The sequence below is a fragment of the Lucilia sericata genome, unplaced genomic scaffold, assembly GCF_015586225.1.
Source record: "Lucilia sericata isolate MDLA Ls3-8-SP2 unplaced genomic scaffold, ASM1558622v1 Contig000810F_arrow, whole genome shotgun sequence".
NCBI lineage: Eukaryota > Metazoa > Arthropoda > Insecta > Diptera > Calliphoridae > Lucilia > Lucilia sericata.
The window spans coordinates 76,768-102,334 of NW_023994802.1; the positions used below are offsets into that span (position 1 = coordinate 76,768).

A 25,567-nucleotide genomic window follows, 5' to 3' on the forward strand; every position below is an offset into this window, starting at 1 on the left:
GATTTTTTTAAAGAAATTATGTGAAAAATTATTGGTATAACAGTTTTTTGTTAAAGAAAAATAATTTTCTATAAAACATTTTAGTTATAACAGTTCCTTTAAAAACTTCGCAAACATTTCTCGAAGGAATTATGTAAAAATACCCAATTTAAAGTTTAAATCCTCTTAAGCTTACGAATCTCTCTTGAAATATAAACTAACAAAAATTGGCAACTCTGGTTATGTTGCACTAGCACTTCTGATAAAAATCCGTGTGGCCAGATTTTAATTAGTAAAAGAGCTTAAACAACTATTACGTTTTACATTACACTATGGATTTAATTAGTTTGCACATAGGTTTTTTTAATTTATTTAAGTAAATTTACAATAATTTTACCAATTAATAAATAAATATATAGGAATTTAAATATATTCCTAAAATGAATAAAAAAGATAACTTGGCGGCTAAAATGACCACTACATTTGTTGTACATCTGGCAACTAAGTAGTCGCGTCGATTTTTTTTGTGATTATAACGGTTTCATATTTCTCGAGCAACACGCGCTAATATAATAAAAAAATAGTTAAACGAAGTAATTAAATGGAATACATTAGAAGATTTTTAGAGAAAATAAATATATTATAGTTAAAGCTAAACATAAAAGTGCATATTCCAAACAAAGTTAACAAATATTGCAAAACTATGTGAAAAACATTCCACAACACGGCCATTTTGAAATGTTTGCAAAAAAAGTTTATGTGTAAATTTCGTAAGTCTCAACAATAATGGATTGTACTACTACTATAAAGGATTTGGAACGCTTGGAAGAGCAAATCTTTTACTATAAACCCTCCCTTAAGTCTACGGAGCAGAGACAAAATGTAAGTAATAGTCTGCGCAATCAGTTAATAGAGTCTAAAGCCGTGGTCCGAATTCAACGTATGGATGCAGAATGTGAGAGTTTAATGATAAGTCTGAAGCAGAGACTAATGTTATTACAAGATATTTTAATGCCCAAGGACAAGGAACTGCAATTGTCACGCCACCAAAATGAATTAAAAGACAATGAGGAAGTAAAGTTAAATTTATCTTCCGACTCCAGTGATGATGACGAAACATTGAGTAATATAATGGCTAAACAAAGACAAACAGAGATACAAAAAATAGGAATAGCTAAAAAGGGTAAAATGAAATCAATTGAAACGCAGCTGGCTGATACTTCGGAACATAGTGATTCATTTTTACCGCTGGCATTGCGCCGGAAACCTAGAGAAAGAAAACTAAGCTATAAAAGTTTCAGTAGCTCAGCTTCTACCTCACATTCGCACAACAAACGCACTACCAAATTACATAATAAACAGGAACACACGGTCACTACCTCGGGGGTGGCATTTCATAGTGAAGAAATGTTATTGGAACAGGAAGAAGTGGATACAACACCTACGTTGCATATAAAAATTCCCTCTTTACATCGTGGTAATGTTCATTATATTATTTTAGATAGTTTGAATTTTGCCCGTAAAGTTTTCGATTATCGGGCCAATGAAATTAAACAACAGCAGCAGAAAGCTTCCATTACTCATACGGCCACCAAATCAACAAAATCACGTAAAAAACAGGTGAAATCTCTGCCCTCCACGGTTGTCGAGCAATTGACACATCAAGAACAGGAATTGGAATTGTCACAGCTGATACAAGATGTTATGGCTGAAGCTTGCAATGATGAGACTCTTCAGGCCACCAATGCTTTGGAAAATATTAACAATAATATTATAGACAATTATGATCCTATAGGAAATGATAATTTCGTGAACTACTCACAGTCTTCACAAGAGTTAACGTTTTCCCAAAATTCAAATATTATAGTTGATACTGTCTGTAGTACTAGTAGTTCACAAAAAAAGCCGCGTAAAAATTCTAAACGTACAAACGAACAGCAACAGCCAAATGATGAACCTCCCAAAAAAAGAGGACGTAAACCGAAAAAGAAAAACGCTTCTGATGATCTACAACCACAACCACCCACTAAGAGTAATTTGGCTAAATATGTAGAGTTTTTTGCTAACGATTGTGAGCTGTTGCCAGGTTCAACTACCCCAGCCGCTTCATCAACCCGTTCACAGCCTTTAGTTTCTTCAACTACCCATAATTTTGAAGTTATTGATCAACTTGCACCACAACAGCAACAACATGAACAACAAAATTCTCAACAGCAGCAGCAGCCTATAACGTATTATATTGATGGTGATTGGGCTAATGGTGGTCCTTGTCAATTGGTTGCTACCAATGGTATGTCGGTTGATACCAGACAGCTAAATCAGGACGATATGAATGCTCCTTTTCAGGATTTTGTAAGTATTTATACAGTTTATTTGATTTATTTATTGAATAGGAAAGAATTTAAGAAATAAGAAATTTTCAAAATTTTCTATTAAACCAAAATTTTTAGATTGGACATATATCAAATAAAAATTATGTTATTTATGTTAACCTCCCAGATTATGGCTATAGAAGATTCTTAGACATGTCAGATTAAAAAAAAAATCGGTTCAATTTTAAATTTCGATCAGTCATTTGTATAGTATGTTTTACAGTTTTATGTTTAGGTTACTTCATTAACATACAAAATCGTATATTTTTTTATCAAATTTATATTTTATTTTTTAAACTGAAATATTTTTGATTCATTGTGGATTTTTGGAAAATAAAAAAACCTCCAGTTTAATTACCAACATAATGGCAACTCCACTCTTTAAGTTGTATATACCCACTAAACATACAGATAATAAACTGAATAATCAGCCAACTTGAAATCAAATATTTTTCTTAGCATACAAGTTTTAAAAAGGTGTTAACACATAAAAATGTTAGTCGTAATAACATAAATCAACCCATATTTGAATATAACATACTATAGATTTAAACGCTGTTTTAAAGCTACACTTTATGTTAAATAACAACACAAGTTTTTCGAAAACTCAACCTTTTTGTTTGCTGGGTTAAAAAGTATGTGTTTTTTTTTTCTTAATTCTCATACAGTTTATACAATTCGTGGTATAAATAATGGAATTTTTCCCATATGCCTTTAAAAAGGGTGCTCGTCTTTGCACAAGACACAATTCTTAAAACAGAGTTTTACTTAAAACTCTGCGTGCAGACGCATTGCAGCATTGCTATTGAATTTAAAGCATTAGCAGAAACATTCGATTATTTTCGATGTTTTTTATTGTTAATGTGAATAGTTCAAATGCTCCAGTGGGGTATGGCTTTGCATATCCAGTGCGTAATTTTTGTAAAAATGGGAATAGGGGCTGTCGAATTAAAAGTGAATTGCAGTTGATTAACTAGCGTGTCACTTTTTGGAACGCCCTTTATTCTCATATAAAAAATAAATTTTGAAAATTAAAAAACGAAGTCATTTGTTATGGGAAATGTTGTTTTGCAAATATTTCTATAAATACAACTTTAATACTCGAATGTTTATATAGATAAAACTGTTATACACAAATTTTTCTATACAAAAAACGGTTAAATAGAAATTGTAATAAAAAATTCTTCTATAAAAAACTTGTTATACAGAAATTTGTATATAAAATACTGTTAAACATACGTTTTTATACAGAATTAATGCAACTTTTTATATAGAAAAAACTGTTATACTAATCTTTTCTATAGAAAAATACTTTTTTCTATAGGAGAAAGCATTATATACATTATTCTATATGTTCTATAGAATAAACTGTTATACACAAATTTTTCTATATAAAAACTTAGAAACAACATGTTCTATAGAAAAATGTTTAATTTAATTTATTTCCAAATAAACCTAGCCTATTTGCTATAATCGGTTACATATTTCTACTTATATACAAATGTTCACGTGTCATTGATTTCCCAATAACACTGTTATAAAGAAAATTTTTACCGTTAGGATTTAAAAAAAATCAATATTTTCCTTCTCTAGGTAAATTACATTGACAATAGTAGCGACTCTGGTAATAATGTTATTGCCCGGGTTCTAGAGAATAACAACAGCTTGCCCATATCAATACCACTGCCCATAGCAAATCTAGGACTTCAAAATAAAAATCTACCTCAAGCACCTCCTACACGTCCAATACAACAAACCATACAAACTTCATATGTACCCGTTATAAATATACAAATTCCCAATTTACCAAATAATATTATTAGTCCAACTGGACCACCACCAGCTCACACCCATAAAGATGTTTTAGATCTTAGTATTAAACCAAAGCCCAACAACAATATTATCTCTAGCGAGGTATTAAATCTTAATCAAACATCTAATAACTTGGAGAATTCTTGCTTAGTCGAAGAGGATGATTGTATGCCATTGGATTTATCAGCAAAAAGTACAAATGCCAAGAAACAAATTACCGAAAATAATCATGTTACTATTGATAAGCAAGATGAGGATTTTATACGTCGTCTTATAGAACAAAATGATTTTGAATACTCTACGGAGGCAATGAAAAAGGGTGCTGTGGATGTTCCAACATTATCTTATGATCATGATAATAGTAAATCGTTTAAAGCGGCTTTGGATATGCCATTATTGGATTTTGATGCAACCGATTTGGCACAGTTGGTGGAAAATACAACAGCAGCAAGTAGTAAAGAAGCGGAAAACTTAACAGGTAATTTGAAGAGAAAATTGGGAAGTAGAGAAGTTTTTATCTTCGTAATATCAAACTCGTGTAAAAATGTTTATTTATCTATTTATCTATTTATTTATTTATCTATCTATCTATCTATCTATCTATCTATCTATCTATCTATCTATCTATCTATCTATCTATCTATCTATCTATCTATCTATCTATCTATCTATCTATCTATCTATCTATCTATCTATCTATCTATCTATCTATCTATTTATTTATTTATCTATCTATCTATCTATCTATCTATCTATCTATCTATCTATCTATCTATCTATCTATCTATCTATATATCTATCTATCTATCTATCTATCTATCTATCTATCTATGTATCTATCTATGTATCTATCTATGTATCTATCTATCTATCTATCTATCTATCTATCTATCTATCTATCTATCTATCTATCTATCTATCTATCTATCTATCTATCTATCTATCTATCTATCTATCTATCTATCTATCTATCTATCTATCTATCTATCTATCTATCTATCTATCTATCTATATATCAATCCACGTATCTTTCTATATAACATATCACTTATAAACTACAAAATTAAAAAATAAATTCATATTATTTTGTAGATAAACTCATTTACAATAATTCCACAAATAACGAAGATTCCAATTATGTCACCATGTCAGCGGTAAACTCATCTATAGAAACTAACTTACACTTTTCAGATCAATCAACTACAGAAATTTTCAATAAGTTATTAGATATCTGTCCAGATAATCAATTTTTAGATAATATAAGCAGTGGATTTATTTCGAATGATAATTTAAATGAAAGTGTATTTGATCACTGTAGAGTAGAAAATTCAACAATGTATGAATCATCAAATCAAAAGGTAATTTTTTAATCTTAATATCAATTTTATACTTTTTAAAAAATATAAATATTTAACAGCAAAACAACATTTGTGATACAACCTCACAAAAGGATAATCAAGATACAGAAAATAGTACTTCAATCGATGAACCTTCTTCATCTACTTCTACTTCTTTAGCCGTTCAAATCGATAGTTCTAATAAAACTTCTTCTATAGATTTAAATATTTCAATGTCTTCTGATATGTCAGTTAATTTTAAATTGTCCGATAATGATGATCCTCAAAAGTTAAATGATGCTAAAATAGATAAATCTATAAATTTAAACAAAAGTGAAAACGAAAAAGTTTCCATAGATCCAAACCCAACTGCTACGGAAGTTGAGTTACAAAATACAGAAAAAACCATAGAAAATAATAAAAATGAAAAGTATTTACAAAATTCGCAAAATAATAATTTAAATAAACATGAAATTTTTAAAGCAGAACAGCAAGTTAAAGTTAACAAAAAAGAGCAATGTTCTGCTGGTTCCGAAAGTACTAATTCAGAAAAAGGTGACAAATCTGAAACTAATGAAATATCTAATAAAAACAAACAAGTGATAAATGATAAAAGTTTACCAACTAGCCAAGACAATAATGACAACACTAAAGATAACAGCTTTGTAACAGGAATAGTTGAATCTGCTCCAGAAAATGTTGACGATAAATGTTTGTCTAAAACATGTAAACTTAATATTGATGAACAAAATACTACAGATGTTGCAAATACTAAGAAAGTAGCAAATAAAAGTACAAAAGATGCAAACGATAAATGTTTATCTAATAACAATAAAACTCTGCTGCACTCTTCTCATCATCAAACGAAAACTAAACCCAAAGAGAATATTGTATTTTCGGTAGCAAAGATAACTTTAACCGAAGATGATATTTTGTATAGTACCGATAGTAGTGATACCGCTAGTGGGAAATCATGTGATGTTAATGATGGGAAAGCAATGGATATTGACAACGAGATAAAGGAATCACAAGATTTAAACAATAAAAAAGAAAATACTGCTCAAGAAAATGAAGATGAAGATACGGCAACTAAAAAACTAAACCAAGGGAAGGAAAATAATAATACAAACTCCAAGGAAGCTGTGTGCATAGATAATGCAACGATAAATTCTCCTAGTTATAGCAATGAAATAATAAATCTTAGTGTTAGTGTTGAAAGCAACAACAAAACAACTGCCTTAGACGGAGATGCAGAAATGAAAGATCTAACAATTGCAAATAGAGAAAATAAAGTAATAGATAAAGAACCTAAATATACCGACAACGAAAATGAACATTCCAATGATTCCGTTATAAGCTGTTATTACAATGATGATTCTATCCTGTTAGCCAATGAAACGAAAAATAACGAAAAATCTTGTAATGAAGTCATGAATTTAAGTGTTTCTTTTAAAAATACTAATGAAAGTAGTGAGGAAGTTGTTTTAAATATCCACAATACCGATGATGAGGATGATGTTTTATTGAATGCAGAGAATGAAACGACGGATATGGAGAAACAAATTGAAAAAGGTATTAAATACAATAATTACATTACGAATATTTTTGATTTCCAAAATATATTTTATTGTTTTAGATAAATCTGAGGAGAAAAAGGACAAAGTCGTTGAATTTGATATAAATCAAGAAAATTTAACACTTTTAGAATTGGAATCTAAATTGGAAGGTTCTTTAGATTTTGATGAGGACTTGGATGATGCTCTTTCATTGGCTACTTCGTGTTTTGAGTAAGTTTTATGTTAATTTTATCATATATGTAAACATTTTTAACACAAAATTGCTGTTCGTGAATTTATCTTACTTTTTTTTAATTTCCTACTGATTCCTTTAAACAAAATTTAAATAACAATTTCCTAAAAATAAATTTTCTCTAGCTCTCCAAATGATGATCGGTTTGAGGATTCAATTGTTGATATAGATGATACTACATCAACCAGTACTCCAAAACCAGCAGCACAGGAAACACAAAATAATGAAAAAACTAATCCTACTCAACCAACCAAAGATTTAAAACATTTCAAAATACCAAAACTAAATATAACAACGACAACAATTTCAAAAGTTTCCGAAAATGAACCACCACAAACAAAACAAAATACCACTTTAGCAACAAATACTTTGCCAAAAATACAACTACTAACAAATATGGAAAAACTAACTAGAACGGTTAAAAATGATTTAATACAATCTAAAGAAAATCCTAACGAAACTAATTTAATACCAAATCTTGAACCTGCAACAACTACATCAGCTATAGTAGAATTAATATCTAAAGTCTTTGGTATAACCTGTTTGCCTTATTTGGTTGACAAATGTTTTGCCATAACACATTGTCAATTATCCCATCAATTCCACGATAGTGATACGGTTTATCAATGTCTAAATACTTTAGACAAACTCACGGTGAACTTGGCCTATCGCATTCTCTATAATCATTCCAAACTTTTTATAATATATTTCAAAGTATTTTGTGCTTATTACGCCGCTAAAAATGATCGCTCGAAATTGCTGAATATGGTAAATGATTGTGAACGTTATCCTGAGTATGGGGAGTATATAATTGACATCTATGAGTCATTAGTTAAATGTGGTTTCAGTCGTGTTAATGCCTGCCGTCAAATATTAAAACGTATACGTGAATTGACCACGGCCACGACCATTATAGAAGTGCTGGTCGCCATAATAATGAAATCAGATTGGACTATGTTTACGGATTTTATAGAGAAATACACGCAAGAAATGTATAAATATAATTTTCGTATTGGTACTTTAGAACAAATGGCTCAGGCAGTGTTAAATAGCAAAGGACCACATCTAAAGCAGGTCTTTGGAAAATGTGTACAAACTTTACATTGTGATGATACGGGCCTCTTGCTTAATTCTCCCAGTCTTATACAATGTGTGGCTCTACTAACCACCACCGCTGCCACCAGTAACACATAATAATCCGGTGAAAAACTCAAAGCAAAACTATTTTTACTTTTTTAAATTTTTTTATGCCATTAAGACGACCGAGCCAAGAGATGAACAAACAAACGACGACGGTATGTTGGATTTTATTTATTTTATTTTTATATTTAAAAACCCTTGAAGAATTCTTTTATTTGTTTTTTATTACAGAATTACCTTATGGAAAGGTATTTATTTAATTAATAATAATTATTATTTTTTTTAATTTGTTATTTTACATTTCTTTTATATAGTTTTTATTGATTTATTTTAAATTCCAAAATTTATTAATTCTTACTCTAGTTTGTCCAGAAATGAATTATTTTTTCCATATTTTTTTTTATATGTCGAGTGTGTTTAATATAATAATTAAGCATATTCTTAAATAAAAAAAAATCATATTAATTAAATTTAGCTTTTCACAAAGATTTGAATGAAAAATTACCAGGTGGCCTTGTTAAACAATATTTGATTGCAAAAGTATTTAATTAAAAGTTAAATTCAAGTTTAAATTAAACTAAAAAATATATAATTTTTTCTATCATAAAACTATCTAAAGAAATTGACAATAAATGGTTAACAAATATCTCTCTTTGATTTCTCTTCGTTTTTTGAATTATAGATTTTTGTTTCTTTAGAAAAAAATAAAATAATTTTCTTTATTTCTTCTACTGCCTTAGCAGTAGGTATTTACCAAAGAGGAGGAGAGAGGTTAGGGTTATTTTTATATCCAAGGCTGGAGAGGCAAGCCACTCAAAGCCTAGGATTTTTCTTTTCTCTTGAAGACACTTGAGAGACTTAGATCTACATTTCAGGAAGTATTGATAGTCAACACATAAGTGGCGCTCAACATGTCTACCTGATAATGCGATTAGAGATTCACTTGTAGAGAAAGGGGTTCAGGACTTTCTGGTGAAGTGGATAGTGTGCATGCGATGGACCGTTTGATGGGTGTACAGTTTTTAGCGACGTGTCCTAGATGACGAATATCTTTCAAACATATCGATCTAGGGACGGTTGTGACAATTTATGTATGTCTATAGACAAACTCTTAGAGCATTGGTATGTCATAAGGTACATTCGCGCCCGGTTTTAGATGTTAGAAATGCTCTTAGGGACATTATGGGTGCCGGGGCACTGCATGGCAATAAAGTTGCGTACAAACTAGCTAGAACGCTTACCTTGACACAAATAATAGGGATTGAAGAGTGAAACTACCCATCTGTCATTATTATAGGTTGATTTTTGAGAGAATCCGTAATATCATCAACCAGTCCTGGAATACTAGAATGGATTGCAAAATATCGAGGGCCTTATGGCCAACACAAAACTTATAGGACTTGATAGGCGCAGTCTAAGGATTCTGACAGTGATCTTAACGGGGCATTGCTATATTAGGTCCTTTGTCAGTAAGTGGGACGATAATATACCGGACTATCGCAGGATATGCAAAGATGCAGAGGAACTAAAGAAGATTGAGCACATAATTTTCCACTGTCCTAGAATACAGAATCTAAGGTTGAAATGTTTACAAATAAGTTCCATGACGAACTGGGAGAAATTTCGTTACTCAACTCTCGCAGCCTTCTAGGTTTTATCAGGGGAATTAGTCATTTCTTCAAGTTGGTTTTATTGGGAGGCTCAGATTCTCTCACAATTCTTTCTTAGGGAAATCGATTCGTCAAAACTTAGAGATTGTCACCTACTGTTTTTATTCCTCTCTGCTTATGATCTGTTTGTTTTCTTTAAGTGTTTCCCCCATCTTTGTAAGGAATCGCAATGGATCTTATGGTCTTCGAGGGGAGTTGCACCTTTTTTTACACTTCTAATACATAATATTATTTTTAAACATTTCAAAATTTTTAAATTAAATTTTATTAAAAAAAAATTAAATGAGATTGTTTTAACAATTAAAAAAAATTTTCAAGTTTTCGAACCATTCCGAACATTCACCCCTATTCTCTATTTCAATTCGAATCAAAATTATCTCCTTTTTCTTATGATTGCGCACTTTGTTGTAAAACATTTTTCCGATCGTTGCGTAACTCAATACGGAAATGTAATCGAAATGCAGAATAAGATCCCACCCCCATTTCAAATATGCTTTAAAATTGTGTTACAATTTGCAGCTAAACTAATATTTACTGGTTGTAGGGTATAATATAGGGAAGTGCTTTTTTGCTACTGTTAATAATTAAAAACTAAAATCTAAATAAACTAATGTTTGTTAAGCTTTTGCGCTGTTAGGGGTAGATTTGTGTATACAAATATAACTACACATACAATTCTAGCTAGACGCTTCCTAGTTATATACTTAAGACGTAATATCGCAATAACGTGTGTGCTGTTATAGTTTTTTAATTTTATTCGAGAACACACATAAAATAACAATACACTACACTAACAACACATTTTTCGTATAGTATTGTTAATAAAATTAAATTATTTCATAATTAATGTCCCCACTGATTAAAACGAAATGCAAACCAGTTTGATAAACAAAAAATGTGTTTGTCATGTCTGAGATACTTTAAAGATTAAGAGCAACGAACACCCTTGCCTAATATACTATAGATAGTCTCCTTGGTAGCCTATAGCCATACGTACGAATCTATTTCTAATAAAATACACTCATTCACACGCGTAGATAAATTTGGCAATTCTAAGAAATAAACAAATTAATATAAATATTTTGTTTTTGTGTTCTTAATATATAATACACAATGTTTTGTTTATTTTTTTAATATTTTTATCACTTTATTGTTGTTGTTGCTGTTTACTATATTAACAATTAGAAAAAAATAACAAAAAATGGGTTATTGTATAAAAAATATGTATTTTTTGGTTGATGGTTTTCTTTCTTTTAAATAATGAATAATTTTTTTTTAAAAACAAATTTTCTTCTAATATAAATAATATACAAAAAATATTTGAGTCCAAAAATACTTAAAAACAAATTAAGTAAAAAAATATGCACATTAAAAATAACGGGATTTATAAAAAACAAACAAAAATATTTCAAAATTACAAATTTTCAATTTGTTATTGTATTGTTACAATGGCAAAACTTTACATAGGACTAGTTTAGATCAATTCACCATTTTCATTGACCTTAATAACTTTAACACTATCACTGTTTTCGGCTAAAACTTCATCAAATGTTTTTCCTTTGGTATTGGCAAACCAACCCAGATTATCGATAATCAAATGATTAACCGAACAACCATCACACTGTAATATGACCACTCCACTAGTATAGGCTGCCTCCGAGACTTGTTTGATATTGCGTGTATTGCAGAGTTTACACCTATAGACAATATCCACTTTGCGGGTCATACGACGATAATTCTTTAGGGTAGTTGGTGATATGGAACCCGTTGAGCTTTTGGTGGGGAATTTTTTACCCGTAAACACGGTAGCATCTAGTATGGTTCTCGGTATAAGCAACGGTTCCTTGGGTCTCTTCTCCGACTTGTTGTTTGTACCATTTTGATTGAGAGGTGCTGCATTGGTGGCATTATCCACGGGCTGTGTAATATTAATGAGTGCGTTTTGTCCATTTTGTCGGAGATAGTTGATGGTACGCGATGTGAAGATGTTACGCAATGTATTCATGGTTATTTTTTACTATTTACAAAACTCATTACGAGATTTTTATTTTCTTTTTTACGTTTTTCTCTATTAATTATATACAATGATTTTTATTATTATAAATGTTTTATATGATAAAACAATTAACTTTTAGTTATGTTTCTTTTTAACCACTTTCTTCTATCGCCAATCAAATACAAAGACACACGGAATTGATGTTGATGGCAAGAAGTGGAACTAGAACGTATACAACAACAAAAAGAACTCAATCTCAGCTGTTTGATAAAACAAACCGTGTTGCCGTACCGGAGATGTTGTGGTTAGTCCTATAGTGTGGTTAATTTTAGCCCATTCTGTTTCTTTACAAAATTTAAAACAAATATTTTTCGTGTAATTAAAAAAACTTAAAGTTCTTTAAAAGCTGATTTTAAAACTGCATTGAAAATTTTAAAATTAAATTTTCAAATCGGTTCAGAATTTTTTAAAGTTTAAAATCTTAGAAGGTTTATACACCATAAAAAGCTGCAACTCCACTCGGAGACCATTAGGAATCCCTTTGTAGAGTGTGAAGATTCAAAGGTAGAAAAGCAAAACACTGGAAGAAAACAAAAATAAAAGAGAGGAGAGAGGTATAAAAACAGGCCAATTCCTAAGGAGTTTAAATCTGGAAGTTTTATGCGAATCGATTCACTAAGAAGGAATTGTGAGAGAATCTCAGTAGTCCTATAAAACCTAGTAGATTACGAGGGCTGAGACCCACAATTTCCCGCAGTTCGTCATGAAACTTATTTCTCAGCCATTTCAACCTAAGATCCTGTATTCTAGTTCCTCTGCATTCTAGTTCCTGTATTCTAGTTCCTCTGCATCTTCGCAGGATATACTGGTGCCTTACTGACAAAAGCACTGTTAAGATCCCTGTGATAATCCTTAGACTGCGTCTATCCAGTTTTATAAGTATCTTGGTAGCCTTCACATCAAGTGTTGGCCATAAGACACTTGATATTTTGCAATCCTTTCTACTATTCCAGGACTGGTTGATAATGTCACGGATGCTTTTGAAAATCAATCTATAATAGTGACAGATGGATGGTTTCAAGATTCGAACATAATCTATTTAGTTCGTCCGCAACTCCATTACCCTGCACATTGCAGTGACCCACTCAATATACTAATATATTAATTAATCATTAACAATTTGTATTTAATTTGGAATAAAACTCCATCTCTGACGATGAATGCAAAAATGTAAACAAACCTCATATGGTTAAAATATGTAAACAAAGACATAACCCAACATTTTCTTCGCCAAAAAATATAAACTATTATTAAAATCGTTAACAAAAATGCACTTGTCCAAGCTATGCCGGTTCATAACACCTAAAATATTACCAAATAATAATATAATATTAAATTCAAATAATCTACGATTGGCGAGTAATTTTAAAAGGCCACAATTAAACACCAAGACAGATCAATTGGCTGAAATCAAAAACACCTACTTTCGTAATCGTACTGAGTTAACAACACAAGATTGGCAAAATGTAACAGAAATATTAATTAAAAACTATAAACATATTAATAAAAATAATGTGGACGCCGTAATAGTTGGTGTATGCAGCGATTCTGAACACTTATCGTTGGCCAAAAGTTATATTAAGCATTTACAGGACAGTGGTAAACAGCCCAATGAGGCTACATTAGGTAAACTGCTACGAGTTTATAATAATGTTTACCATGCAAGCGGAGCTCTGGCCCAAGAAGAACAGGAAGAAATATTGGAAATTTATAACAGAATGAGAGCAAAACATGAAATATTGGACTCCTTATCTTGTGAAAATTTAATTTGTGGTTTGGTAGCTACCGAAAAGTGGAGAGAAGGTTTGGAACTTCTTGAAATGATGAAAGTATCTAGTAATGCACCTAGTTTACCGGCCTATACTGAAATAATTATTAAAGCTTTTGCCACCAATGATTTGTCCTTGGGATGGCAGCTTCTGCATCAAATGTTAGAACAAAGAAAACAGCCAAAATGCGAAATATTTATTACTCTACTAAACACCTTACTGCAGCAGAATTTTAAAGACTTCCAAATCGAATTAGAAAAACTATTACAATTTCTGGAAAATCATGATATTGTTATAACACAAAAAGTTGTTGAAGCTTTGCAAGATGTGGCCTTAAAACATCCTAACTTATTACAGGTTACTCAATCTAAATTAAAACGTTTTGGCAAATGTTCTTCTTGTGGTCTTCATATGAAAAACGTTTCGCTAAGTGATGAGGATTTTACGAAATTGCAAACATCATTCCTAGATAAAGTTCTAATACGTAATGATGTTTTTCAAAAATCTACACCTCAAGAAGTGAAAAGATTCTGTGATTATGTTGAACGTACAGGACCGTATGATTGTGTGGTGGATGGTCTTAATGTAGCCTACTCCATGGGTAGTAGGAAACCTACCCAAGCTTTGGCTAATTTGGTATGTTAACAAATTTCGTTTGTCTATTAGAAATGAATTGATATTGAATAATTTTTGCAAAATTTTAGTTGGCATCTGTGGTAAAATATTTCCACAATAAGAATAAATACGTTTTAATTTTAGGCCGCAAACATATGAACAATTGGCCCAAGAAAACTATGCAATATGTCAAGGATAATGCAGCTGTGTTTCTGGCCAATGATATGTAAGTCAAATATTTTTTTAGGAAACATTATTGAGTAAAATGCTTACCGTTTTTTTAGCTCCCAGGATGATCCCTTTTTATTGTATGCCACTTTAAAAAGTGGTCAAATGACTGATTTCTTTTCGAGGGATTTAATGCGTCAGCATGCTTTCTTACTAGGACCCGAGCTTAAAGTAATATTTCGCCGTTGGCAACAAGAACATCAATATTCATTGGTGACCCAAACCGAAAGTGGTAAAATTATTGTAAAGGAACCCATACGTCATTTAATATGTGCCCATAAAGTGGAGGATGTATGGCATGTGCCTTATAAAAATGAATTTTCTCCTCATTTTACGGATACTTTCGAGGTACCTGAGCAGTGGTTGTGTTTGAAAATTATAAAATAAAAATGAAAATTTTTATGTGAAAATTATTTTTAACTGACATTTTGCTATGAACAAAATTTTAAAGTTGAAACCGGTTCGCTTGCTACTCAAGTTGATAGATGGATAGATAGACAGATAGATAGATAGATAGATAGATAGATAGATAGATAGATAGATAGATAGATAGATAGATAGATAGATAGATAGATAGATAGATAGATAGATAGATAGATAGATAGATAGATAGATAGATAGATAGATAGAGAGATAGATAGATAGATAGATAGATAGATAGATAGATAGATAGATAGATAGATAGATAGATAGATAGATAGATAGATAGATAGATAGATAGATAGATAGATATATAGATAGAAAGATAGATAGACAGACAGACATACAGATAGAAATATAGATAGGTGAATATATAGATAGATTTATTGATATGTGAAGGATTATATAAATTATATTTTTTATTAAAAAAACTTCTTCCTTTAGTTTTACTATTATTTCGATTATTTTATCGAAAACATATTCATCTTTCGATAATTGAAAAGAAATTAAATTTTGAATTACAAGGATTTTTGTGAGCATTTGACAAAATTTTTTGTAAAAATTATTATCTGAAACACATTTAATTTATTGCAAATTACAAAAATGGCAAGTGAAAATGTTGAAGATTGGGATCAACCTTTACCCACGCCCGAAGAAAGTACTGAAGAGGACACAGACGATGAAGAGCTAACATTTGAGAAACGTCAACATAACAAAAATCTTAATAAACTTAAAAAATATGTTGAACAAATGGCATATAGACCCATAAAGCCTCCACATGCTAGTCCTTATACCGAATTTTTGGCCAAACCTAAGAAGAGAAGTTTAGCGGATAATGCAAAACAATTTTCAGAGATGATGGTACCATTGGAAAGAGGTAAACGTCTGAAACGTTTAGCAGCCAAACATGATACAATTACAGTGGAGTAAGAATAGTAATAAACATTTAATTCATTTAAAAAAATAAAACTAAAATCTTTATAGACAACTAGAACAAGCTATACGCGCTCAAAAGTCCAAAGAGCGCCGCAAAGAAGATGTTTTAAAACGCAAACAAGAATTGTATTACGAAATGCTTACCAAACTAGAGTTACAATGTCGCACCCAATATTTAAATGTGGTCTTGAAAAAGTTTTCCAATTTTCTAGCCAAATTGGCAACAACAATGCATATACCAGCATCTCTAGTAGAACCTTATGCTCGCATGCATCGCGGTATATTCTGTAATATTTTACAATCCATCGGTGTGGAACCACCAACACAAACAGCCATTTATTATAACACTAAAGAGGGCACAGAATATGAAGTATGTCATAAATTATCACATGCTATACTTAGCCTTATAATTAAAGCATTAGATTCGGCTGCAACTCATAATTTAGAGGAAGAACAGCCTATAGAAGCCGATTTTAAAATGGACAATTATATAAAAGAACGTTTAATGTGTGCAGCCGAAAAGAAAATGCAGGGTAATAAGCGTTGTAGAAGTAAAAATCGTGTGGAACCGGATTCTCTGGATAAGAAATTGGAGAAATGTAAATGTAACGTTTAAATAGGCTGTTAGAAATATAAAAACACGCTTTAATGCTCAGAAAGCATTTTAAAAATTTTCATTTGAAAATAGGAATTTTTCACTTCAAATTCCGAAAAGTGAAATTTTTTAATGAATTTGAGGTTTTTTATTTGAAATTCAAAGAAAAAACGACTGTTTAAAGTGCTTGCAATTGTTAATATTCGAATTTCCAATAAAAAACACGATTTCAAATAAAATGTCTCCCTTCCATTTTAATTAGTTAATTGAATTATGGCAATTAATAAATAAAAGTAAAATAAACTATTATATTCCTGTTTCGAAATTTATTTATTTAAAAAATCACTAAAATTATAAAAAGTCTATCAAAATAAATTTACTGGCAACTCTTAATGTTAACCCTTCAATGTGAATGTCTGTCTCAGTTTCATTGTGATAAGAAGAAGATATACACATCTGTCAGAAAAAAATTTTTATTGTTAGTTTAATGAATTTTCATCCAAATATTTAAGAACAAAACATAAAATTACTATTAAAATGATTTGTCGTCTATGTTTAAAAGACATTCCAAAAGAATCCAGCATTAAATTGTATGAAAATTTAGACACATCAAGTGATTCCCTAGAAATGGTCAAACTAATCGAAAAGTATTTGGAAATTGAAGTAAGCAGTAGTGGCGTCTTATGTTTTTTTTTTCTCTATTGTTACATTTTAATTGGTGTCTTAAATTTCATTCGTTTAGATTAAACAGAACGACATTGTATCGACTATTATATGTCAAGATTGTTATGATCACTTGGAAGAGTTTCATCGATTTTCGCAACAAGTGGCTGAGAAGCAGCTAACACTGCGTAATGAGTTTATGGATGTAAATCTTAAGAAAGAATTTAATTTTGATGATGATGGTGATGCTTGGGACAATGATGATCATGAGGATAAAATTGAAATGGATCCGAAAGAAACTACACAAATGACCATTAACTGTCCGATAAGTATGTTTAAGGATGAATCGGATAATGATGATGATAATGACGAAAAGGAAATGCCTACAGAGGACTTAATGGATACTGTTATAGGTAATGTGGAGAAAGACATTATAGCACCTGATAGTGTAGCGGTCAATGAAGAAGAGGATGATGATTACTTACCAGATCAAATTTCTTCGGAAGGTAAGTTTCCAAAGCTTTTATTTAATGAATAATAGAAGTAATAGTACTACTCCCACAGATGATGATGTGCCCTTAATAAAACTTAAATCCACTAAGAAAACGAAGAACGCAAAAACAAAACGTAAAAAAGCTCCTGCAAAACCTCGCGAGATTAAAGAGAAGAAACCAGCTAAAAAGAAATTATCCGCACAAGAAGAAGTGGCCATGTCTATGGATCTAGTATGTGATATTTGTCAGACACGCGTTGAAACCTGGAAGGCATTAAGAGAACACTTTCTGCTGGCACATACCAAGACACCCTATATTAAATGCTGTGACATTACCTATCGTAAACCACGAGAACTTATTGAACATCTTGAGTGGCACAAAAATCCGGATATGTTTAAGTAAGTATTATAAGGTTTAACAAATAATTAAATATTTAATTTTAATTGTTTAATTTTTTCACTATTATTTGCAGATGTCAAATTTGTGATAAAAATATGTCGAGTGCTCGTAATCTAACTATACATATAACTTCAGAACATCCCGATGAAGCTGATTCAGTTGAATTCTACGAGTGCGAACACTGTTCCAAACGTATACGCAATTATAATCTATTTAAGAAGCATTTACGTTCTCACAACAAAGATAAAGAAGTTGAATGTCATATTTGCAATAAAAGGTAAGAGGTTTTTTTTTCAATTTTCTTTTTATACAGATACCAAAAATAACTCGTCCACTTATTGTGAAGCAATTTATAAGTTATTTAATTAAAAAAATTGTATCAGAATAAATTTATTTAAATATTTTCTAAATAAATTAGATATTTGCAAAAGGTTTGTCATCTTAGGCTTGTAAGAATAGCGCAATATTTAATGTAGACTTCGTAAAGTAGCTAAAAATATCATATAAACAAAGTATTGCTCTAAAAAAAGTATAACAACCCAGAAGTTCGGTCGGACAGTTCCGAAACAACCTATTTAACTAACCACTAAGGGCTACTTACCCCTATCCAAAGTCTGCCTAGGTGACTATTTTAACGAGTGCTTTTATTACGAGGAAGTCAATCGTCACCCCATATGTTAAAACAAAAAGCTTAAGTTTGCTTTTTAAGTGTTCACTGTCTCGCTTACAAATGGGACTCTAAAGTGAGGACGAAAGACGAATTAGAGCCAACCAGGTGGTTAGACGTTAGTGGAAATTACTGTCTTTTTCGTATGGATTAACTCTCTGTTGAACTGCTGGGAACATATTGTATATTATTAGTAATTCAGAAGTCCTTTATAAGGAAGTGGGCGAGTTATTGTGTGTATCTGGTTTTATGAAAGTATTCATATGTTTAAAACCATATAGTGAAGAAATCTTCCTAAATACAACTGAATATTAATCAGTCAAGATATTAAAATGAGCGTTTGGAAAAAAATGTATAAAATGTTAAAAAAAAGTGTTTTTCCTATTCCGAATACTAATTTTGGTGTAACAACTGGTTTTTAAGCTGGAATAGAACAATTAATATAGAAATACAAATGTATACCATTTTTTATCACTTAATATTTTTATTTTAAATTCTGAAGAGTTTATTTTTATTTTCGACCATCTTTTTATTAATTGATAGTCTAGATAAGAAGACACAAAGACTATTTAGACGATAAAGAAAAAAATAAAATTTCATGAACGGTTAACAAAGTTATCGAAAGTGCTTAAGCCATTGCTAACATAAAAAATAGAAGAATATTTAATGAGTTTTCAAATGTTGTTTAAATGAAAAATTCGAAATTAAATACGAATTTTCGCTTTTTTCGAATATTATACAACAGAAGAATACTGCCATATTACCCGTTATTTATTTAAAAATTGAAACATTGCAAAAACAGTACTATTTTAGGATTAAAAGTACTAATTACATTACAAAGTCTTTTGAGTAGTCCTTGAAATAGCCTATTGACTAATCTAAAGACAAGTCTAGTGCGTTGTCTAGTCTATGGACTAGTCTGTTGAATACTATGTTTATTATTCCATGGACTAGTCTATTTATTAATCTGTTGACTATTCTCTTGACTAGTATATTAACTAGTCTATTTGATAACTTTTTATTACAACAAATCTAATCTAGAAAAACAAAATTATAGATTTTTGAAAAAATAAAACCTATTTTTTTCAATTGAAATTTCCTATACTATATAGATTCCAATCAGAATATCATTTAGAACGACATCTTAGTAACTTTCATAAGAAAGCACCACCGCTTGTCTGCGATATATGTGGACGTGTCTACAAAAATAAAGCCGCTTTTAAACGTCATTGCGATGAACATCAAGGTATAGTCTCTCAGGCTGTACAATGTTCGATATGCAATACATGGCTTAAAAACGAAGAAGGTTTGCGACTACATCGTTTCACACATGAAGAACATCCAACACCTTGTGATGTTTGCGGAAAACTATTCCAAACTAAACGTAGATTATATAGACATAAAGTCTATTGGCATACATTAGATACAAATTTACAATGTTCTTTTTGCGATAAAGTCTTTCGGGAAAAACGTAATCTTGATGAACATATGGCCATACATACGGGTGTTCAACTCTATACGTGTCCGCATTGTGGTAAAGATTCACGTTCAAAATCAAATATGTATGTTCATATTAAAAGAATACACCCGGATGAATGGTGGAAATCAAAAATGGAACGTTTAAATTTAGTACCTAAAGATAAGCAAACGAAAAACGAAGAGGAGGTGAAAGGGAGAGGATCAAAAGTGATTTGAAGTTGTTGTTTCAAAGTGATTTAATTGTAGTTTTTAATAGTTATAAGTTTTAATGTTGTTTGTCCATAATTGAGTTTTGTCTTTAAATAGGTCCACTTTTTGTTAAGAAAAGTAAGGACCTTATGTAAATACATTTATTAAATTTAAAACCATTGTTAACTTTAATAATCGTTGTTACCTATGATAGTAAATGTTTATACCCTCTACTTACTCTGAACATTATTTTTGTAACACATGTTGTTATTTGATAAAAGTTTCGTTCTCATTCTATGTACGAAATAATATTATCTGTGAAACGAAATGGATTATGATTATCTTACATAACCGTCTTAATGTTTTATCTATTATAACTTCAAAATTTGCAATTTTCCTAAGATGTTATTAATGATTTTGATTACTTTAATTCTAGAACTAATAGTTTTATTATAAATTAAAAAATTTAAAATGTTTAACACTGCAAATATAGCGTCTAGGCTTTACGAATAATACCAATACATATATTACAAATAATGACTTTACAATATATTTTATTTTGAATTAAATTTTAAATATAGATTTTGCTCGGAAAATAACTTAACTCGTCATATCCAAAATATGCATAAATATGCAAAATATCATGTTTGCGATGTTTGTGGTCAAAAGTTTAAAAATAAAGATTCATTCAAAAACCACTATGCTAAACATCAAGGCATAATAGAACCAGCCGCCCAATGTTCTATATGCAATCGATGGCTGAAAAACAAACATAGTTTACGATTACATCGTTTTGTCCACGAGAAAAATCCAACACCCTGCGATATCTGTGGCAAAGTGTTTGATACTAAACATAGACTGCGCAAACACAAGTCCTATTGGCACAAATCCGACTTGAATTTACAGTGTAATTTTTGTGAGAAAGTTTTTCGTCAAGAACGTAATCTGCAAGAACATATGGCTATACATACGGGAGTACAACTCTATAAATGTCCCCACTGTCAAAAGGAATCACGTTCAAAATCAAATATGTATGTTCACATAAAGAGACAACATCCAACGGAATGGTGGAAATCAAAAATGGAACGTTTAAATATAGAGCCAAAAGATGAGATGGCCGTTGTTCAGCAGTAATATTAAGAATATATTACAACAAACCATTTCTTGTTTAATTAAGTCCTCTATTTGTTTACTTTAATAAATGTTTTCAAATATTACTTTGTGTGGTGTATTAAATACAACAATAATAACAATAGTTATTATTATTCTTCAAAAACAACTATTTAGTTTTAGAATAGGTTGCTTATTAGGTTGTCGTCTATTTGTTTATAGGATATAACTTGCTCACTTACGCATAACACAATTTCTTAACAAATAATTATCTTTAATTTTATTTAGACTATCCTCGGAAAATAATTTAATGCGTCATATTGATAATACACACAAATATATAAAATATCATGTTTGTGATATTTGTGGTCAAAAGTTTAAAAACAAAGATTCATTTAAATTGCACTACGATCAACATCAAGGCATCATTGAACCGGCCGCACAATGTTCCATCTGTCAAAAGTGGCTTAAAAACAAACACACCCTACGATTGCATCGTTTTGTTCATGAGAAAAATCCTACAGCATGCAACATATGCGGAAAAGTATTTGAAACCAAACATAGATTGCGCCGGCACATATCCTATTGGCATAATTCCGATGTTAATTTGCAATGCAACTTTTGTGAGAAAGTTTTTCGTGAGGAACGCAATCTGAAAGAACATATGGCCATACATACGGGTGTACAGCTTTATAAATGTCCTCACTGTCAAAAGGAATCACGTTCTAAATCAAATATGTATGCTCATGTCAAGAGACAACATCCGGCTGAATGGTGGAAATCGAAAATGGAACGTTTAAATATAGAACCAAAAGCTGAGACGGCCGTAGTTCATCAGCAATGTTAAGAAATATATTACAAATTATAATTTTTTGTTTAATTAAGTCCTCTATTTATTTAGTTAAATAAATGTATTCAATTATTACTTTGTGTGGTGTATTAAAAATAATAATTACTTTTGTTCTAGAACAAATAAAGCAAATTGCTTTTTACTCTCTTAAGTTTTAGACTAGGTTTCTTATTAGGTTGGCTCTCTTTGTTCATAGAATGTTCCAACAGAACATGTTTGACACAACAAATAATAACTGAACTAGAACTGAAAGAACATATTTAAATATGTACTATATTAAACAATCTTTAAAAATCGTATTACTATTATTATTGAATATTTATGATATTATAAAAAAACTCCATTAATTTGCCAACATCAACCACCTTAAATCTTATCTATATAGATGTGCAACTATATATCGTTTTCGAAATCATATTGCATCCGTACACAATGACATCTACCGTCATATCTGTGATATTTGTGGCAAGAAATTCAAATCGAAAATTTTTTTTCAAAAACACTACGACGAACATCAGGGCATTGTCGATCCACCCGTACAATGTACCATCTGCCAAAAGTGGCTTAAAAACATACGCGTACTTCGACTGCATCGTTTTGAGCATGAGAAACATCCTGCAGCATGCAATATATGTGGAAAAGTATTTGAAACCAAACATAGATTGCGTCGGCACATATCCTATTGGCATAATTCTGATGTAAATTTGCAATGCAGCTATTGTGATAAAGTTTTTCGACAAGAACGCAATCTAAAAGAACATATGGCGATACATACGGGAGAACAGCTTTATAAATGTCCTCACTGTCAAAAGGAGTCACGTTCCAGATCAAATATGTATGTTCATATAAAGAGACAACATCCTGCAGAATGGTGGAAATCGAAAATGGAACGTTTAAATATAGATTTAAACACAGTTAATCCTTAAAGAGGCAACAGCCTTCAGAAAGTGCGAAATCGAAAATGAAACGTTTAAGCATTGATTTTAAAACAGAAAACCCTTAATTTAAACAAATTAATCAAATTTTTTACATAATTTTGTAAATGTATTTACGATGTATGTTTTAATTAAAGGAATATTAATTATTACAGTTATTAAGTTTTTTGTAAATGTTATTTTACTGATTACCTACATGTATGAATTTTTTGAAAAAAAAAAAATCTGTTTTCTTTCTTATTTATGAAAAATGGAATTGGTTGGCCAACAACTGTTAATGTTGCCTAATATAGAATTCATTTGCAGAAAGACCGGTATAAAATCTTTCAGATATTCTATACTAAAGTTTGTGTTGTGAATATTTTCTATATTTTTATTAAGTATTTCTGCGATTTTTTTATTTTAATTCCGAAGACCTAGAACTAAACTAGAACTGAACTACAAGTGATGTAGAACTTAGCTAGAACTGAACTAGAAGTAAACTTTCGAAAAGTTTTGGAATTTGTAAAATTTAAGATTGTCTCTTTAGGGTCAATTAAACAATGAAATACCATTTTATTTTATAACATAATGCGGTACATATCTAAATAGACTATTGATTATTCTATACAATTTTGTTAATATGTATTTAAAAAAAAAAACTAATTTGCCAACATCAACCTCCTTAAATCTTATCTATATAGATGTGCAACTATATATCGTTTGCGTAATCATATTGCATCCGTACACAATAATATCTACCATCATATTTGTGATATTTGTGGCAAGAAATTCAAATCGAAAACATCCTTTCAAAAACACTACGACGAACATCAGGGCATTGTCGAGCCACCCGCACAATGTACAATCTGTGGAGCATGGTTGAAAAATCAACATAGTCTACGAGTACATCATCAGACACATGAAGATACACAATTTGCCTGCGATATATGTGGTAAATTCTTTAAGACCAAAAAGAATCTGAGTCGACATAAAGGCTATTGGCATCGTCGTGAACGCAATCTCTCATGTAGCTATTGTGATAAAGTGTTTCGTGAAAAGCGAAATCTTGACGAACACATGGCCATGCATACAGATACGAATCTCTATACTTGTCCTCATTGTGGCAAAGAGTCGAGATCAAAATCAAATATGTATGTTCATATCAAACGCCAACATCCCGATGAATGGTGGAAATCGAAACAGGAACGTTATAAATTGAAACCGGAAGATGGCGGTGAGGCACAAGTACAAGAAGATGAGATAAAAGATAAATCATCAGCAGTGGTAATAGAGGCAACAGCCGTAACGTCATCAACGCTCACACAGGAATGTATTAATACAGAATAATATAGATAATTGTAATATGTTTTAGATTTTAGTTAAGTGTTGCCCAAGAAAATGTTAAATATATTTATTTGAGCAAATATAAACTAAATTGTTTATATCCTCCCAACTTTTTGATGTGTATTTTTAAGTCCATCATTAGTTTAATGCAAGACAAAATCTTTATAACATTTTTTTTCACGAAGAAAATTTTAACAATTTAAATTAAGCAATGTTTATAAAGTGGAATGTGGTTAAGATCTAAAGATAAAGGGACGAATTACCGCATTTGTGATCAAATTGGAATTCGTTTTGAAAACAAATTTACCAAAATTAAGTTAAAATATATACATATGTATGGGTGTAATTGCAATAAATTTAATTAAACTGAACTAGAACTGAGCTTGAACTGAACTAGAACTGAGCTAGAACCGAAATAGAACTAAACTAGAACTGAAATAGAACTGAACTGGAACTGTACTAGAACTGAACTAGAATTAAACTACAACTGAACTAGAAACGAACTAGAACCGAACTAGAACTGAACTAGAACCGAACTAGAACTGAACTAAAACTGAATTAGAGCTAAAGAAGAACTGGACAAGAACTAAACTATAAATGAACTAGAATGAAACTGAAGATGAACTAGAACTCAACTAGAGCTGAATTATAATGAAGTAGAACTGAACAAGAACCGATTTGATCTAAACTAAAATTAAAAGCGAATAGAAAACTTAT

At 30.6% G+C, this 25,567-nt stretch overlaps 5 protein-coding genes and 1 non-coding gene across 10 annotated transcripts; 5 read left to right on the forward strand and 1 right to left on the reverse strand.

The window, feature by feature from the left end:
* Positions 1–498: 498 nt before the first annotated feature.
* LOC119608234 (putative uncharacterized protein DDB_G0282133) lies at positions 499–8,740 on the forward strand. Its single transcript, XM_037962561.1, has 7 exons — positions 499–2,331; positions 3,945–4,641; positions 5,256–5,521; positions 5,581–7,072; positions 7,137–7,287; positions 7,435–8,604; positions 8,681–8,740. The coding sequence occupies exons 1-6, from the start codon at positions 766–768 to the stop codon at positions 8,501–8,503; spliced, it is 5,241 nt and encodes a 1,746-aa protein (XP_037818489.1). The 5' UTR covers positions 499–765; the 3' UTR covers positions 8,504–8,604; positions 8,681–8,740.
* On the forward strand, positions 3,068–3,294 carry LOC119608239. Its single transcript, XR_005231807.1, has one exon. It is a non-coding gene; the product is annotated as a U11 spliceosomal RNA (small nuclear RNA).
* Positions 8,741–11,525: 2,785 nt separating the features above from the next.
* On the reverse strand, positions 11,526–12,342 carry LOC119608235. Its single transcript, XM_037962562.1, has one exon. The coding sequence runs from the start codon at positions 12,122–12,124 to the stop codon at positions 11,594–11,596; it is 531 nt and encodes a 176-aa protein (XP_037818490.1). The 5' UTR covers positions 12,125–12,342; the 3' UTR covers positions 11,526–11,593.
* Positions 12,343–13,327: 985 nt separating this feature from the next.
* LOC119608222 (mitochondrial ribonuclease P catalytic subunit) lies at positions 13,328–15,197 on the forward strand. Its single transcript, XM_037962541.1, has 3 exons — positions 13,328–14,580; positions 14,649–14,785; positions 14,844–15,197. Exons 1-3 carry the CDS (start codon positions 13,444–13,446, stop codon positions 15,172–15,174), a joined length of 1,605 nt encoding a protein of 534 aa, XP_037818469.1. The 5' UTR covers positions 13,328–13,443; the 3' UTR covers positions 15,175–15,197.
* Positions 15,198–15,678: 481 nt separating this feature from the next.
* LOC119608223 lies at positions 15,679–17,019 on the forward strand. Its single transcript, XM_037962542.1, has 2 exons — positions 15,679–16,133; positions 16,192–17,019. The coding sequence occupies exons 1-2, from the start codon at positions 15,811–15,813 to the stop codon at positions 16,757–16,759; spliced, it is 891 nt and encodes a 296-aa protein (XP_037818470.1). The 5' UTR covers positions 15,679–15,810; the 3' UTR covers positions 16,760–17,019.
* Positions 17,020–17,129: 110 nt separating this feature from the next.
* On the forward strand, positions 17,130–25,260 carry LOC119608221 (transcription factor grauzone-like). 5 transcript variants are annotated; one of them, XM_037962535.1, is made up of 5 exons: positions 17,130–17,401; positions 17,481–17,907; positions 17,966–18,293; positions 18,368–18,571; positions 24,208–25,260. In XM_037962535.1, exons 1-5 carry the CDS (start codon positions 17,276–17,278, stop codon positions 24,851–24,853), a joined length of 1,731 nt encoding a protein of 576 aa, XP_037818463.1. In that variant the 5' UTR covers positions 17,130–17,275; the 3' UTR covers positions 24,854–25,260. The 5 variants fall into 5 exon arrangements, with proteins under 5 accessions (XP_037818463.1, XP_037818467.1, XP_037818465.1 ...); XM_037962539.1 differs by lacking the exon at positions 24,208–25,260 and adding an exon at positions 22,975–24,140; XM_037962537.1 differs by lacking the exon at positions 24,208–25,260 and adding an exon at positions 22,028–22,918.
* Positions 25,261–25,567: the final 307 nt, after the last annotated feature.